Here is a 17602-nt window from a genome sequence, read left to right as displayed (position 1 = left end):
AAGTGTATAGGCTTAGCAAGGATGCAAAGTGTGATGAACGACTGTGTTGGCTTTTGCACTGGAGACGATAGAAGAAGAAGATGTATAGGTTGTGGAGACAGAAGGAAAAACACAGAGTTCAGGTGGTAAAGAGAAGCACACATGCAAAAGTTGGTTTAGAGGCCCAGTCTGAAGACATAAAGCCATCACAGTGCAAACCAAGGCTGTACCAAGATGTTCTGGCATTGTAGGAGATAGGCACAATGTCCTACTCCTGTTGTATATATAGAAGCCAACTGGAAAGAAAGTTGATTTTTCTTTCAGTACTGGTTCAGGAATGTTTACTACATGCTAAAGACTAGTAGGCTAGTTTAGCGGGTAGGGCAGCCTGTGCATCCTTTCAGCTTGAGTTCAGTTGTGTCACTAGCCACAATGCTACTCTTAGTTGTCCTCTGTTGTACCCTAGTAATTTACTAAGAGCCATCCTGAGAGTTTCATCTTCCAGCATTTTGGATTGTCTTAACATAGGGTTTGCACGGTAAAAGATATTCAAAAGAGGTTTTCCATCCCTCCTCTTGTGCACTACTACTAAGTGTTAGCTATGGTGCCACTTGTGTTGTCTCAAAGATCCTCCATCAGTGTCACCCCCCCACTACAACTACTGTCCAATAGCTGGCGGGAAACCTTACTGTTGCTGTCAGCATAGCCTCTTGCTTCACAGTAGTGCACAATCTCACCACCACAGAGAGATAGTGTCATTGGTGGGACCTTTACTCATACTGAACAATATCTTGAAGCAGTCTACAAGAGCAAATAAAGGTAAAAACCAAAATTCTCCATGACACATTCCTATTTACAAGGTTCTGAATTTGTGCAATTATACCATTAATGTTTCTGTTTCTGTTCTCCTTTAATTTACCTTCAAACTCCTGATGCTTTATTCATACTTAGCATGAACAGCATGTGAAACTGAATGAAACAACAGCAACAGCAAAAGAAAGATATCTTAAACCAGGAGCAGTGGTGAAATAACAACCAAGTTGGGACCAGTGGTGAATATGGTCATTTTATGAAGGAACAGACATTATATGAGGTTAAGTTCTTATATAATGAGATACTAACTTCCATGCATTGGAACTCAAAGTTTGAGCCAAGCAGCAAAACCTATTGATTTCTAGTCAAAACTAAGCATTGTTAAATTCAGTGGGACATTCCAGGGAAAATCTATACATAATGAGCATATTCCTCTCTAGGAGGACTTGGCTCTCAATAAGATGTGTACTATTCAGGTTGTCACAGAACTTGGATAAGTTCCCAGAATCCCTCAGCCAGCATAGTCAAAGAACACATAGATGGGTGGATTTGGGGAACTGTAGTGCGAAAAGGTAATTATTTAAAGCTCTGGTTGTTCATAACACTGACAGAGAAATGTTTTGGTGTGGGAGGAGACTGACAGATGAAAATGTACCCTGGGATTTTAAAATAAAAATCAAAGGGATCTGAAGCATCAAACCTATACCAAGCCTTGAACTATTTGTAACTCACAAAGTTGCTTATAAATACATTGCAGCCTTGAAAAGAGCTTGAGAACCACTCACTCATCAACCAAGTCTTGGTTGTTCTAGCCAGGCAGCAAAAGCAGGAGAGGTATTCATCCCCTCGTGCTCCTTTAAGCCATGGTGGATGGGCTGCATCCACCTTTCTGTCAACCATCATGACTGGTATCTTGTAACAGCTGTTTTTAGCAGTTCTATGTGAGACTTTGCCCATATCAAGTCACAGCTGGCATCCTTATAACGCATAAATTGCCCTGCTTTACCACCAGAGAAAGGCAGAATGTAAGCACTGTCTTAGATGTCAGCTGTTGAGCACTTGAGCATGGGAATGTTACATGTAAACGTTCCTTTCGGATGCCATGTATGGTGGTGTTAAGCTGTAGGCTTAGACGGTTTGTGAGCTAAAATTAAATAAAACAAATGTTTCTTCTCCCAGTTGATATATTGGATGCTGCCTGTCCTTCCTATTCACAAAGACTTAAATGTCTTTGTTGTTCATGCCAACAGAGCTAATTGTGCCTATTCTTGGTTGTTATGCCAGTTTGTATAAACCATTCTTTGCTATTGACCTATTACACTGAGTTTTCATCATACGATAAGACTTTAAAAGTTTCAAACATTTTTCATAGATGCTATATGTATCACACACCTTATCTGTTCCTTGAACCCACTTAGGATAGGTGTGCCAAAATGGTGTCCATTTTGAATCTTTCTAGAAATAAGGACATAGTTCAGGAATAGAGTGGAATTAATCACTGGCTTTGGGGTCTCTTTTCAACTGGGAAGCGAAGGCATACACAGGACCATATGCAGGAGAAGCAATGAATAGCAGGACAAATGTATGCTTGTAATGCTCCTGGATATACAGAAACATTGGTGGAATGATAAATTGTGACAACTTCCATACCCACACCATGATAATTTCCATATCCACATCCCTTAATAAAGGCTGGAAATGTAAGCCGCTGCTTTGTTGTTGTGTGCCATCAAGTCCTTTCTATCTCATGGTGATTAGCTCCTAATTTATCTCAAATCAAGGCAATTTTTCTCTCTACCAAGAACAGGCCTTTTGTAATGTTAATTGGCCCTAATTGTCTTTTCAAAACCAAGACATCCCAAATGTACATTTCAGTCAGCTCAGAGGGAACTGCAAACCTTGCCAGGATTCCAATACTGTTATTACTCCTGATGAGAAAAGAGTCTTGATGCTTTGACTTTGGCCCTACAAGCTCTGGCCTCAGTATCCGGTGGATTGAAAAAAAGAACTTGAATAAGACCCTTTCTCGTGTTTCTCAGGATGATATGCTGCCCAAGGTTTTAGGTACTATGTGGATATACTAGTGGCTGAAGCTAGGATCTTTTGCAAGCAACATGTGCAGTATACCATAGGCTGGTGACCCTAGTTCATAAGAGTGCTCTTTGCATTTGACAGGAAACAGTGGAAGGCAAATGTGTAAGATCACTTGACACATCTGTTCTTTTGCACCTTCAAGCATTTCTCATTTGCTTGTTTTGGGTTGTTCATCTTTCCAGGAGAACAAACAGGCTCTCCCACTTTGAAAAGCTTATGATGATATTTTTGAACAAATTTGGAACAGCGCTAGAAAAAAAAGGACAGGTGTTAGAAGTTACCCAGGTTGTGGATATTTACTCTTAGTACATCAGGCTCAGGAGATATTTTTTTAAAAAGATAGTATCCCACTTGGTGGTGGTGGTGGGGCACTCTGACAACAATTGTAAAATGAAACATTTGACAAGTCATTGAGGTCAGCATACCCTGGAGCTCATGAATAAATCATTTGGCTTGAAACAGAGTCAGTTGATTCATATTCAACCCAGAAGGGTTTCTCTCCAGTAATGATCATTTGTCATTCAGGAGTTCTGAAATATATGGATTTCTCAGCAGCATTGGCATCCAAAACAGACTCGTGAAACTGTGTAGCATGTGTGATTGTACATACGAATGTGAAAATTCAGTATGCAAAAAATAAGAGCTCTTAGAATGTTTGTGGAAGAGTAATAGTAGATGAGGCACTGTTTAGAAACACAGGAATCACAAATGGTAAGAATCTGGCTTTGTTTCTGTAATGGGTCTGTTGCATTAGGAATCATCTATTGATCTATTTTTAACTTATGAACTTTGTACTGACTTCTATGCAAGTAAAGGTTGGAGTAGCTTTACATCCTTTACATTCATTGGAGTGTTGCCATCCTCTTGACACTATGGGTAGCATATTCATAACAGATAAAGCACTGCAAAACAGTTGGGGAATATTGGGGAGAGGCTGCCAGGCTAGGCTGGCCCCTTCTGTGGTGGTTATCGGAAGGAAGAGGAGACATCAGGCATGAAATAAAGCGGAGGTGGGGGACCTATAGGGGATAGTAGAGCTGGTAGAAAGAGGGAGGTAATCTGCAGTTGGGACAGATATCAGATACCCCTCTATGTGCACAGTCAGGCTAAATAACACTGATTGGATGGGGTACAATCCCACTCAGGGATTTAACAGACAGGAGCAGAAGGAAGCTCCACTCATTAATTGCTAAGTATAGAACCTTCATGCCCCATGTCCCTTCAACTGAATATACATGCAACTTGTCATGAGTGATTATTTATCTTTGACCATGCTTGAGCTTCAATGGATTTATGATTGATTTATGTGATGGCATTATGTCAGATTTATTATTTTATTTATTTATTTGATTTCTATGCCACCTTTCTCCCTTGAAAGGGACCCATGGTGGCTCACAAATAAAAAAATTAACAAACATGTTACAGTTGGCCCTCCTTTTTCACAGGGGATCCATACTGGACCCCTTCACTAAAATGGAGATTCGCCTATATTCAAGCCTAATTGGCTTGAATATATGTGCGGGGGCACGCACCCTATTCATTCTCCGTCCATTGGTCCCTCACGCATAAACGAGGGATGTGAGTCTAAAGACAATGAGAATGGAGGGAGGACTGTACAATAAAACAATTAAAAACATCAGCTAAAAACAATACAAAATTACAAACATTAAAACCACAATACTCACATCATTTTTATTGACGTTTTATTATGTATTGCAATTTTTAGTCTGTATTCTGTATTCTGTCATTGCAATTTTTATCTGTACACCGCTTTGATCACTGCGGAAAAGCGGTTTATAAATAAAACATTATTATTATTATTATATTATTATTATTATCATATAACAAACACCCCATATAAAAGCCACCCTATGATTACACATTAAAAGCCTGCCTGAATAAAACCATTTTTGCTTGCCGACAAAAGGCAAGCAGGTAGGGGACCAGCCTTACTTGTCATGGAAGGACATTCCAGAGGGTGGGAGCAGCCACCATCACATGCTCTCTCTCATGACCTCACCAGTCAAGCCTGTGATGGTGGCAGGATGGAGAGCAAGCCTTCTCCTGAAGATCTTAGGGCTCTAGCAGGTTCATATGGGGAGATACAGTCTCTCAAATAGTCTGGACCTAAAATTTATGGTGACATTATGACTGATTTACAATGGCATTGTGATGATTGATTTACAACTGGATTGTGATGGATTTATGACTGAATCATGATTGATTTATTACATGTGTTATGGAATAAACCTGTGGCCATCTTTGTTAATGGTAATGGTGTCCAGCCCCCGTTGTCCCAGTGCAAAACACACAAAAAGGATGCTGTTATATTAAGATTTTTTGCAGTATTTTCAGAATGTGTATGTGTCCATTGATAATATACAGCAAAATGGTGCAAACAGATTTAACTGAAATGAGCAAACTGTATGCTCAGATTATAGTATTCTTCTTTCTACAAATGATACCTTTACTTTCAGAATCAAAGTATGCAGTTTCTCATAATTATTTTACTTAAATCACTAGTTCAGAAGGGGTATGCAGACAGAGCCAACCCATGCTATAGAAAAAGAATGGGGAAATACTGTCATCTCTAAATAAACTGGAGGCAATATTTTAAATTTTTCTGATTTTAGTTTTGTCAAATGAATTAATTTAAATACAATTAGTTTTCAAAGTACCTTTGCGTCATTTTACATCTTTTTTAAAAATTTAGAATCATTGGTATTGTATAGATTATATTTCTGAATTGGTGTCCATTCCATTTGATGAAAAATGGGCAAGCAATTCATTTAAAGGTATGGGAAGAATATCCTATCATGTTATCCACAGGGGTCTAGCATTTTGAATTAAATAATACATTATAAAGTTAAAAGGTAAAGGTTTCCCCTTTGACAAGATTGTCAAGTTGTGCCCAACTGTAGAAGGAAGTGCTCCTCTCTGTTACTAACTTGAGGGAGCCAGTGTTGTCAAAGACCTCTCTGATCTCATGGCCAGCATGACTGCACAGAATGCTGTTACCTTCCCACCAAAGTGGTACCTATTTATCTACTTGCACTTTTACATGCTTTCAAACGGCTAGGCTGGCAGAAGCTGGGACTAGTGATGGGAAGTCACTCCATCACGTGGTGCTTGAATCTCGACCTGCTGACCTTGTGATCATCAGAGTCAGCATCTTAACTGCTGTGCCACCACATCCCAACTTTATAAATACATGCATTTGTTCAAACATTCAGTAACCCAGAATAGCTTGTGTTCTTGCATTGCCCTTTGGTTTTATCCATCTGAACAAGCTCTCAGTTAATTGTAATTCATATTTAGTGATATGGCGTGTCACAAGTCTTTTCCAAACACAATTATAATTTCGAATAGGAATGGTAGAGTCTGCAGGCAGTCATTTCTCTTAGAAAAATAAATCTACTGTCTTGGAGTATTGTTTTTGGGTTCAGTATCTGTATCATCCTGATTTAGTTTACTGTAAATCTCTCTTGCTTATATTTTCAAGCATTTAATCTCTTAAAATATGCACGCTTCCATTGCCTGCCATTAGAGAAGATGAAGATCTGCCTGGCTAAAATTCACTGCCATTTCTTTTTCTGTTCTCCCTACTCTACAAGGTTATTGAAGTAAACATCTGCTGTAAAAAGAATCCTAGGTGAACTTACTTTGCATGTTGCATACATCACATTCTTTGTGAACAATGTCATGCATATTTTTACATCAGTAGTTATATCCTATTTCTGAGAAGCAGTGTATTCCATGCTGTCAAAAAACACTATCTGAATAACCACAGTGTCCTTGGGTTAGTTTCATTAAAAGTCTGTAGGCTTTTAATGAACAGAAAGCATCCTTGGGCCAGACAGATTTACTTGTGTTTTTTAGCAGATACCTGTGGAGGATCAAGAACATATTATAGTCAAGCAGTATTATTCCATTAGTTTTTCAAAGTATCTGCAAAAGTCACCCAAAATACAAAGAAAGATGATGACAGTAGACTCCAATAAACCACCTAAACCATTAAAAAACCCATTATTTCAAATCCATTGGAATGTGGCTACTGCAATAATTGAAACCAAATAATATATTTGAGGTGACCATGACAGTCAAAATCATTGCAAGGTACAAGCACATACAGCTCTGAATTCAGTTTTGACATATCAAGATTCTACTATGAGGTTATGATTCCCATATCCAAGGTACCTTATACAGTTTCTACCCCATTTGTGTCCATCGGGGGTTCCCCCACCTCCCAAAAAGCATGTTATATTTCCAGTGCATGTAAACATTTTCATTTGTAATTTGTAAATGGGGGTGAGAGTCTGAGTGTATTGTCGGATCTGTATTATTTGTTCAAATCTCATAATCAGTTCACATGACTGTTATTGATGTGTTTAAGCCAGCACGTTTATTCATTAAAATTTTAGTTTATCCTGTAAGCTGTTCAACCTAGGCCTATGTTGTGGTTTATTCTGTGTTAGTTCATATCAGTTTGCAGGTGGATTTCAAAGCATGGTGACTTCCAGTTCCAAATTTATTGAAAGAAATTTTGTGCAGTATAAGTGACCTTGCCTCCCATCTCAATCAGTATGGCCTGTACATTGGAACCAGCAACTCAATTAAAAATGTAAAACCAAGACCTATTTAGTTAAAGTATACAGAAGAATATAAACAGCAGTGAAAAGTAATAGGTACTCTGTCGATGAATACCAAAGCTTTTAAATAACTAGAAATATGAGACCAAGGAGGTAAATTTATGCCCAAAATTAAGATTTTCAAGTAACATAATAAGGTATGGCCATTTGATTCTGTCAGCAGTCTTTAAAGGATACCCATACTGCTCTAGTACTATCAGGATGCTGATGTTTCCAGTGGTGGAAATGTGGGAGAATGGTAACCATACATCTCCCATAACCTAACAACAATCCCTTTGTCAAATGAAGGTTAAATACTGCACAATTGCAAATAAAATGGTAGGAATTCCCCGTCCTTTTCAGTTCAGCACCAATAGTAAATATTAGATTTTCCATTTCTTTTTCTTGGAATCAAATTATGTAGGTAGGTAAGCAGATACTTAAAAAAATGGCAGCCCTTGCAAGGGTGCTTCTTTGTTCACCTGTAATTTCTTACTTGTCATATGGGACAAATTTGTCATATAGGATTAAAACTCTCCCTCAATATGCCATTTTAATCTAATGGAAAAGTTAGTGTATAATAAAGTTATGCTAAGTGAGGGATCTGTATTTTCTTTGTTCTTCCTATAGGTTGCACAAGACAAAGGAAACTGCTCTTTTCAGAGAAACCCAACTCCATGTGTCATTCCTCAAGAAAAGGACAACATTTTTCACACAATATTTGCCTTTTTTACCAAGTCTGGCAGAAGAGTCCTGGTAAGAGTCCGTACTTAAAGAAAAAAGTGCTTCTTTATGCAAGATCCAAGTATGTGCAGACATTCCTCATTGCTACTACAGCCAGTAGAGCTCAGTTACTATGTGTGGCACTTTCCATCCACATTTGGCAACAAAAGAATTTTTTCCTGTCCCTGTTGATCTTGTTGTCCGCATCATGGTCCACATCCTGAAAGCATTTCATTACAAAAGGATGTCTTTGCCAAGACTGTGATCTCTTGAGTAGAAAAAATGTATAAAAATAAAGAAATAATTTATCCATTTCTCATGCATTCCCATTTGAAATCTCAAATTTAGATTCTTTTTCAATGCAGAATTATATACAGTGGGCCCTTGCTTTACACGAAGGATCCATTCTGGACCCCCCGCATAAAGCAAAAAATGTGTATGCTTGTGCCCCCTTATATCCAATGAGGCTCATGCTTGCTGCGCAGCTGTGCGCACACCCCGCAGCCTCATACACGCCCCACAGCTGCGCACACCATTGGCGAGCCCCATTGGATATAATGGGGCTCGTGCTCGCTGCACGGCAATGCACACACACCAGGCATTTGCCCATTTCTTGGGCGGCTTCAGCTGAAAGCCATCTATAAGGAGCCCGTGTATGGTGTGGGCTCACTGTACTAGTTTTTTTGGGGGGAAGGATAAAATGGACCAAGATTTAGAAAAGTGAGAGACCTTTCAGAGCCCTAAATCTAATATTAATTTTACTTAGAGTATATCCATCAAAGTGAATGGAATTTGTTAGTTGTGATTAACTTAAGTACTCTAGGTAGACTAATGTTCGATGCAGTGCAGCAGATGATAAATTCCAGGATTTCCTTTGGTATAGGAAGCAGATGCCTCTTAGTAATAGTTGCTCAAGAACATCAGCTGGGAGAATATTCATGTTATACTTACAGGCTTTCCATCTTATTGGTGGTTGAGGGAATAGAATGCTGGACCAAATAAGCCTTCAGTCTCAAAGTTTCATCTTATGTTCTTATGCTGTATAGGTATAGGTGATAGGATTTCCTTATGTTTAGGCCAACATGTTGTTATTGTTCTTGTGTGTCTCCAAGTCATTTTTTACTTATGGTGACTCTAAGGCGAACTTATCATAGGGTTGTCTTGGCAAATTTCTTTAGAGGAGGTTTGCCATTTCCATCTTCTGAAGCTGAGAGAGTGTGACTTGCCCAAAGTCACCCAGTGGTTCAACCGGAGATTTGAGTCCTGATCTCAAGAGCCATCATCCAGTGCTCAAAGCACTACACTACAATGGCTTTGTTATATGCCTTCAAGTTGCCTGTCAATATATGGCATCCTTATGAATATAGGGTTTTCTTAGGCAAGAAATACTCAGAGGTTGTTTTGCCAGTTACTTCCTCTGAAATATAGCTTACAGCACCAGGTACTTTTCCATCTTAGTATTATCTGTGTTGGCAGGCAGCAGCTTTCCAGTGGTTGAAGCTTAGAGGTCTTTTCCAGTTATCTGAGAGCACATGTTCTGTCACTGATCTATGATCTTCCTTTGGGTCCTCTGTAAAATGCTGCTGCACTGGATAAAATTTCATTAGCCAGAGCCTGAGACTTTGCATATAGGAAGCTGTGATGTATTCTCACTTCTCTAGTTAGAGTGAAGTAGAAGAACATAAAAGAGGTGGAACCAGGTTTCTCCTTTCCAGTTCTTGCATATGATGGTTGCCTTATACATTGTCTATTCATGTTCTTCTCACTGTCTCTGGAACTTTGGACCTTAGAGTAAAAGGAGTTTATAGCCAAGATCCACTAAGACTCTTGGCAGAGAATAAAGCCCCATCAGTAGTGCTTGCGGGAGCAAAGGCAGTTTCTTTCTCTCCTCGGTTCTGCTCTTCTTCTTGTTCCAGTCATTAATGGACCATGGGGCTGTGCCCAGCTACAGTACACCTACTCTTAGGTATACAGGAAGGAAGAGGCAGTCTTTGTTTCTCAGACAAGGTTAAAAGTAGCTCCCTTCCTCTTGGGTGCACAAGGTTGGTTGGATGACACCTGTGTATACCTCATGGACAATCAGAGGTCAGGAGAATAGACAAAGCTGTACCCAGGATCGTCTGGCTGCCCTGGCACACCCAGGACAATGACAATGGACAAGGAGGCATTGGATGCCTCCTTGTGCAACATGTTTAAAATCACTTTTCTAGTATGTATTATAATGGGGGAGGGGAGATGCCAAACCACAGTTAGATTGAAGTATAAATTAGAAAGCAAATTTTTTCAAATTAATAAATCTTCTCTAAACATAGTCATCTAATTGCCTTCCTTCAGTATTCCTTTTATCTATTAAGGAATAACTGATGGCAGTCTACATAAAGGAATCCTCTATATATTTACTCAGGAGTAGAGTTACTTTGATTTCAAGGGAGTGTCTTCATTGGAGTAAGTTGGTAGAATTGCAGCCAAAAAGGGGGTGTGAGGGTGGCAGGTTATTCCATTCTATACTGCTGCATAGAGTCAGTGTAAATGTCAGAAGTGTGTGTCTATATGGCTATATGGATTTTTGCTGTCATTCTGAAAGTTGTAAAACTTAGTATCATAATGAGGAACTTGTGGCACTGCAAATGTTGTTGAACCATACTCCAATCATGCCTTCCTGTTGGCCAGCCTGTCTGAGACTAATGAGAAGTGGGAAACAGGAGCTGCTTTATCAAAGGATAAAGGAGATATTTTTCATGAAGTTGAACAAGAGTTAACAAAAAATACAGCTAATGTTATCCTAAATACAACATCTGAGCAGTGGCTACTTTTTATTCCCTTTCCCTTTATTTGCTTGACAGCTTTCTGCTTGTCTCCCTTAGGATTGTGAAAGACCAGGCAGGCCTTGCTTAATTATACATTGCAATTTAAGCTCACTAGCGAAAGCAGAATCCCGCAGTATAGATGTCCAGATGCTATTGAATACTGAAATACTAAAAAAGGTGAGTGACACTGTCTGAATTATAATTTTAAGTGTTCTCTGCATAATCTAGCACATGGTGAGAATTAAACTGGAATTATTTACATGCTTCTGTTTGAGCAGAACTTAGAAACAGAAAATTTAAAAAGAACTGTTACGCATTTATATACCTCTGATATTTCACACCCCTAAGGACCGTGGCTGTGAATTTTTTTACACTATAAAAACCAAACAACACATAAATATGTGGTTTAAACTAGCAGAGGTGCCCAGCTTTGTACTTAAAACATCCCTTAGCCCTCAAACAAAGTTATGCAGCTGTCACAATTAGACACATTGTGCCCATTCTGTCTGAGTGAAGATATATGCCTTGGGACTACTACATGTGCCTGCTGCCATGTTCCTTTCTTAAAGCCACTTAAGTGAGGGTTCTCTATATTGGAGGATGACCTGGAACGGGGGTGGGGGCTAGCCTGGGAGCAAAGTCGAGGTGATGCCCCAGGGCGCTGTGATGTTGTGTGCCACTCTACATAGGGCGCAGCATTACAGCACTCCTCTGGTGCTGCGTCTGGAAGATGCAGCACCGAAGGAGTGCTGTATAATTGCGGCGCTGTGGCTATCACACCCTTTCCAGGGCTCCTTTTGTGCCCATGGCCCCGATCTGGCTGAAGAAGGGGCGTCTGGAAGCTGCCCCCTCAGGGCTGTTCGTACTGCCCCTTAGTTCATAAACTTTTAAGACATTGTAGTTGTAATAAGGGTTTGTGTCAGGTGACGCCTTAGGTCCCATTTTGGGAGAAAGGCGGGATAACAATAAAATAAATAAATAAATAAATAAATATGTACGAGGCAATTTCTTTCTCCTTCTCCCTATATAACATGGTGAACTTATCCTTGTGTGCTTTGTTTCATCCTTAAAATCCTGCACTGGAAGCAGCATACCAAAAATGTACCATGTATGCTAAGCAGTGCAAATGCATCTAATGGACCCCATATACACACACACACACACACACACACACACACACACACGCACGCACAGCAAGAGTATTGTTAGTTCACACTTCCTGATGATGTTAGTGCCAAGGCACATTGGTCCAAGTGCCAGGTTAAGGCCAGCCCTACCATTCCAGCCACTTCAGGTGGCATATGCTCGGGGCAGCTGGAGATGTGTAGCACAATGTAAGGTAAGAGGGCACAAGGAGGGCATTGATCTTCTTATAAGAATTCTGCTCCATGCAATTTTCCTTCAGTCCTCAAATTTCTAGCAATGTGGAAAGTGAAACACCAGTAATTATAAATACACAAAATTCCAGTATTTGCTGTGTTTGCACTCCACTAGTAACTTTGCCTGTCCCTTTGCTTTGACTATCTAAACTATATATCTAAGTGGTCAGTTGAAATTTATAATAACTCAAATGCTAGAAATTTGGAGACTGAAGGAGAATTTCATGGGGGGCATGATTGGTGTGGGCAAGGCCTTGATTTTGCCCCCAGTAGCTATATCCCTGTGCAGCAGGAATGTTCTGGCTTTTCCTCCTGAGTCTTTCTGCCATTCCTCTCTCTTGGAGGGAAAAAAAACTATGTATACCACACAGCTTGTCATCTCCCTCTAAACTGGTCTGTTTTTCTCCAGTATGGTAGAGAATGTTATCCCATAACCAGAAAAGATTCAACTGACAATCAGGTCAGCTTTTGTGTATGGTATGGGGAAGATTTGCATCTTTTCTTTACATCAAACAGCAAAATCTCTTGGGGTGGCCCTGTAATATATTCTGTCACTAACACCACCCAGAAGTTATACTGCTATTTGTGTTCTAAATCAGTGCTACTCAAAGTGGTGATCCATGGATCAGTGTCAGTCAGTGAAGTAGTGGCTGCCAGTCTGTAATAAATTTCCAGAAGAGAAAGAAACAGTTGTAGGCAGTGGGCACAAATATGTTGCCAGTCCCTGGCAGACTGGGGGGCAGGGACCCTTGCTGGTCCTTCACATCAAATAGCTTCACTACCATATAAATTGTTTTGGAAGATACTGAAATGCTGATTTAAGACCAGTAGAGGGCATGTGATTCAACAATGTCTTAAAAGATTAACCAGCTGGGCCATTTATGTTTAAAATCTTTGTAGGAAATATGAGAGAGGTTCACTCTTTCAAGAAAAAACAACCCACCATTTATATATATATATATATATTTTACAATGTGTCACACCAGGATTTATTTTAATAATAAAAAACATGTTATCTGATACTATATGCAAGTGCATTTTAGTAATTGCATCTCAATATCTGTTCCTAATTACCATATGCGGTAATCATTTGGGTTAAGATGTTCTTTGCTGGTGGTGTTTGGCATCATGTACCATTCCTTTAATTGGGCAATGTATCTGGATGGGAGCATTTTTCATCCAGATCAGATCCAACTTTGAAAATGAAGAAAACAGTACTTCAGCATATCATATTTAATGGGATGAGTTGGAGTTAAGTCTGCAATAGTGCTTTGTAGACTTTGACTCTGTTTTAAGGCCATAAAAGAGCCAGCAGTTAAAAGTTTTTCAAGGCGATGTGTTTGACAGTTCTCCTCAACTGACTGTTCTTCAATCCTTAGGACAGTTCATCTGTCATTCAGTTCATAACAAGAGCAAAGGTGAGGGTGGACACAACCATCCGGGCAGTAGAAGTACCCAACGGGAATTCAGAAGATGCAACGGTGAGTGAATGAATTTGAAAGGTAGCTTGTTGCACATATGGAATGCATTAGATTAGCCTACCCTGAGTGAGGAATTTGTGGCCAGACCTAAGCTTAGCCTACAAAAATGAATGAACGTGCCTTTCTTTGAATTTACCAGCAGTACTGTTGCCTTACAATCCTCTTGTGGTTTTGCTTGCTGTGATAAGCCAGGTCCCTTTTGCAAATAATGTCATTCAGAATACATTAATGCATGTTGTGCTGTGGGTACCCCCAGTTGTAAAGGCTTGAAATGTGCCTTAAGCAATAAGTTCAGTTTCCCAGGGTGAGCATGAAGCCTGCTTTAATCTAACACAGGTTTTTGGAAATTCAAGAAAGATGCCCACTTCTGGAAGATCAGTTCATATTTTAAAATAGTTGCAGTGCAATCCTAAGCATGTTCCTTAGAATTCCTTAGAATTAAGTCCCACAGACTTGCTTCTAAGTAAGTGTGTTTCAGATTGCAACTATTGTTTTATTAACTATTGAGGCTCAAAAGGAACAGGCAAGTGAATGAACTATTTAGAGTTAAAGCCATCTCTCCTTTTGGCTTCAAATGTTGCAGCATGTCCTTCTCTCCATTACTTGGTTAATTAATTGGTGAATCTCCTAGCTACCTTTCAGGGTTTCATTCTTCCCAAAGCAATTTATAAAGTAAAATATTTAATATTATTATAAGATTATAAAACCATAAATAAGTCTTAAAGGTCTTTAAGAGTGGATAGATAAGACTGTTGCTTCTTATCCACCACTTAATTTAAGTACAGATATACCTTGGTTAATGAAATAGACATCTTTTGGGACATTATTTCTTTAGTTTGGTACAAGGGGCAAGATAAACATGACAACCAGATCAGGTAAATCTTGCCTGAGTAAACAAAAACATTTTGAACTGTTTAGAGCTGACTTGTAAGCTTCTTCTAAAATGCACCCAGGGATTATTTCTTTCTTTCCCCAGCTTCCTCTTTTCTTATGATTTCCGTTTCAGTGGCTGAATATAATAGATCTATGTTGTTTTTAACATGTTGGGCGTAGCTGGTGTGGCAGGCTTGCCTGCTTCTCCCTTTTCTCTTTATTTTCTGTTTGTGCATTCTTAGTAAGGGCTTCTGGTGGTATCTGCTGTTTGCCTTGCATGCTCTAGGTAGGCACAAACAGCTACACTAATATCAGCTAGAGCAAAATACCATTTTTCCCAGCTTAAAAAACACACACACTTTTTTTTTACATTATTTACTGCAGATCCACTGCTTCAACACAACAGTGATAGCCTGTGTTTCTCCAACCATTCTCCTAGTACTGCTGCTGCTGCTAAAAAGTTTGCACTCAGACAGAAGATAAGGAGAAAAAGGGGGACTGGGAGCAAAAAAAAACCCTTAGTAAAAATACAGTCGTCCCTCCCAATTTGCTGACTTGGATTCTGCAGTCTCGATTATTCATGGACAGCAAGCAGGAGGGACAAAATGGTGTGCGCACCCTTACGCTGCCATTCAAATCAATGGGCCTTGGCTATGTGTGATTTTCCAGATTGGTGCGTGGGGGGGGGGGGGCAGAATGAATTCTCTGCGAATTGGAAGGGACAACTGTACTTTATTTGTCAGAAGCTTTCTTAGCTGAGGTATTCCTGTATATTTCTGTAAGCTCTTATTTTTCATTTAGTTAAGAAAGTCTGTGGCCCTATCTAAGGAGAAGCCACATCTGTCCAAAATAAGTAAAACTGTATTTAGAAATAAACCCTAAGCAGTCAAGGTCTCCCCATATGTCTCTTTAATGTCTTTAGAGTAGAGTCTTTTTAGTGATAATACCTGCTCTCTCTTGCAAAACCTGCTTAATGTAGATATTTAAAATATTCCAAAGGTTTTTTTTCTGTTTCAGGAGGATTTGAGAAAAAGTATTATCCAATTTTTTTTTAAAAAAAAATTGCTGCTTGTTTATGATACAGCTTTAAAAACTTGATGAGACCTAAAATTAAGTGTAAAAAAGAAAAAGAAGAAAATAAATTATGCTTGTTTGTATACTTGGATACTGAAATAACAACCTCAGTTTATTACCTGTCTGTCCCCATGGATTGAGGCGGGGAAGAACAACAAATAAACAATGCACAATATCAATTAAAACTCATTAATAAAAACATACAGAAGTTTTAAAAAATCAGACATATACATTCTAAAACAAGCTACATTTAAAATTCATCATGTAAAATTCATAATTGAAAAATCATCTGGATAGGTCCTCTGGAAGAGGCTGATGACAGTGTATTGAGCTGTCAAATCTCTTCTGACAGGTCATTCCACAGTCTAGGGGTGGCTGAAGAAAAAGTCCTCTGGCTGACAGTTGCCTGGCTGATTAGAATAAATGTCCACCACAGGACCTGTATATGAGGTAGATCATACAGGAAGGGTCAAACACATACCTATATAATATATAATATTATATATTATAATGTATAATACTGGTATAATATGATCATTCCTGGCTGCTGTGTTTTGAACTAACTAAAGTTTCCAAACTTAGTACAGAGGTAGTCCAGTGTACAGCTACGTACAACTAAGAGCAACTATGTACAGCTAAACATTCCAAGAAAACATATAGTATGCCCCCAGGTAGTCTTGAAGTGGCAAGCGGTGGGGGGGGGGGAGAGAGGCAGAGCTGTTGTAGAAAGGGCAAGTTAGAGCAGATAAATAAGAAACAGTTTTTTTTAAAAAGAGGTGCTCAGTTTTTCCTTGCCTGCTGCTTTTCTGCTTCAGATTGACCCCTACCCATTTTCCCTTACAAGATTTCAAAGATGTGTATATTGCGGGGTAGACGATGACCAGATTTCTCCCTATGGAGGAATTTTCCACAGGGAAATCTGCAGTTGTACCCTTCAACTATTCTGGTTTGGCAAAAACAGACCAATTAACCTTTTGTCATCCCAATTTTTCAGCTACTTTTAAAACTACAGACTGTTGACCAAAGGATAGTCTGACTAGAGGTAGTTGCTTAGGGACACATTTCTATCACTTGCTGTGAAGAGATGCTGGATTCCATCAGCTAAAGGACTGGAATGCTTCTCTGCTATGCATCACATGCTGCATCATTTGCCAGTAATGCTTATCTTATTACAGTAATGTGTGCCAGTTTTTGGTACTCTTTGGGAGACCTGGAATGACATCCTAAGATCAGTGCTGTGCAAACAACTGTATGCCATCCTTGTTCATTCACAGTGCAGTAAATTCTGGCCCACCTTAAATCTAAATATCTCTAATGCCATTTGAGGTAGTTAAGTCTTTGGGAATACCTCTAATTCCTGGTTTCATCTAGTGTAATTGGAATTGTGGCTCTAAGCCCCCAGGATGCATTCAAAATGGCAGCCAAATTGTTTTAGGCTGTGATCCCAACCACATTTGCTTGGAAGCATGTTCCATTGAAAACACTTCCAAGTACTACATTTAGGACTGGTGTGCCAGCCGCTGTTAGGAAACTTGGAAATTATTTTAAACAACATCTACCAAAGATGGCTTGATACCTAATCCAATAAAGTCTGATAAGCACATAGAGTAGGATTTTCCACACAATCACCACACTCATGACACACACAGGCTGATTTTTTAATACTACACAGCTTTTAAAAGGGATTAATTGGATTGTTCTCATGCTTTTTAGATGAACAATACTAAAAGGGAGGCTGTGGGGTGGAGAGG

At 39.3% G+C, this 17602-nt stretch overlaps 1 protein-coding gene across 3 annotated transcripts in view; it reads left to right on the top strand.

The window, feature by feature from the left end:
* The window catches only part of ITGA9 (integrin subunit alpha 9), a 282149-nt gene that overhangs the window by 237481 nt on the left and 27066 nt on the right, over positions 1–17602 (top strand). For 2 of the 3 annotated variants that reach the window (XM_089532642.1, XM_089532641.1), the window contains 3 exons: positions 8145–8270; positions 11102–11221; positions 13803–13904. The exons of the other annotated variant lie outside the window; for it this stretch is intronic. In XM_089532642.1, the coding sequence (XP_089388768.1) occupies positions 8145–8270; positions 11102–11221; positions 13803–13904 (348 nt within the window). The remainder of the gene's footprint in view (positions 1–8144; positions 8271–11101; positions 11222–13802; positions 13905–17602) is intronic. 3 annotated transcript variants of the gene reach the window in all.

This window comes from Sceloporus occidentalis, unplaced genomic scaffold (genome assembly GCF_023333645.1).
Source record: "Sceloporus occidentalis isolate IW3139 unplaced genomic scaffold, rSceOcc1.0.p SCAF_7, whole genome shotgun sequence".
Taxonomy (NCBI): Eukaryota; Metazoa; Chordata; class Lepidosauria; order Squamata; family Phrynosomatidae; genus Sceloporus; species Sceloporus occidentalis.
This window is presented reverse-complemented; position numbering and strand designations above follow the sequence as displayed.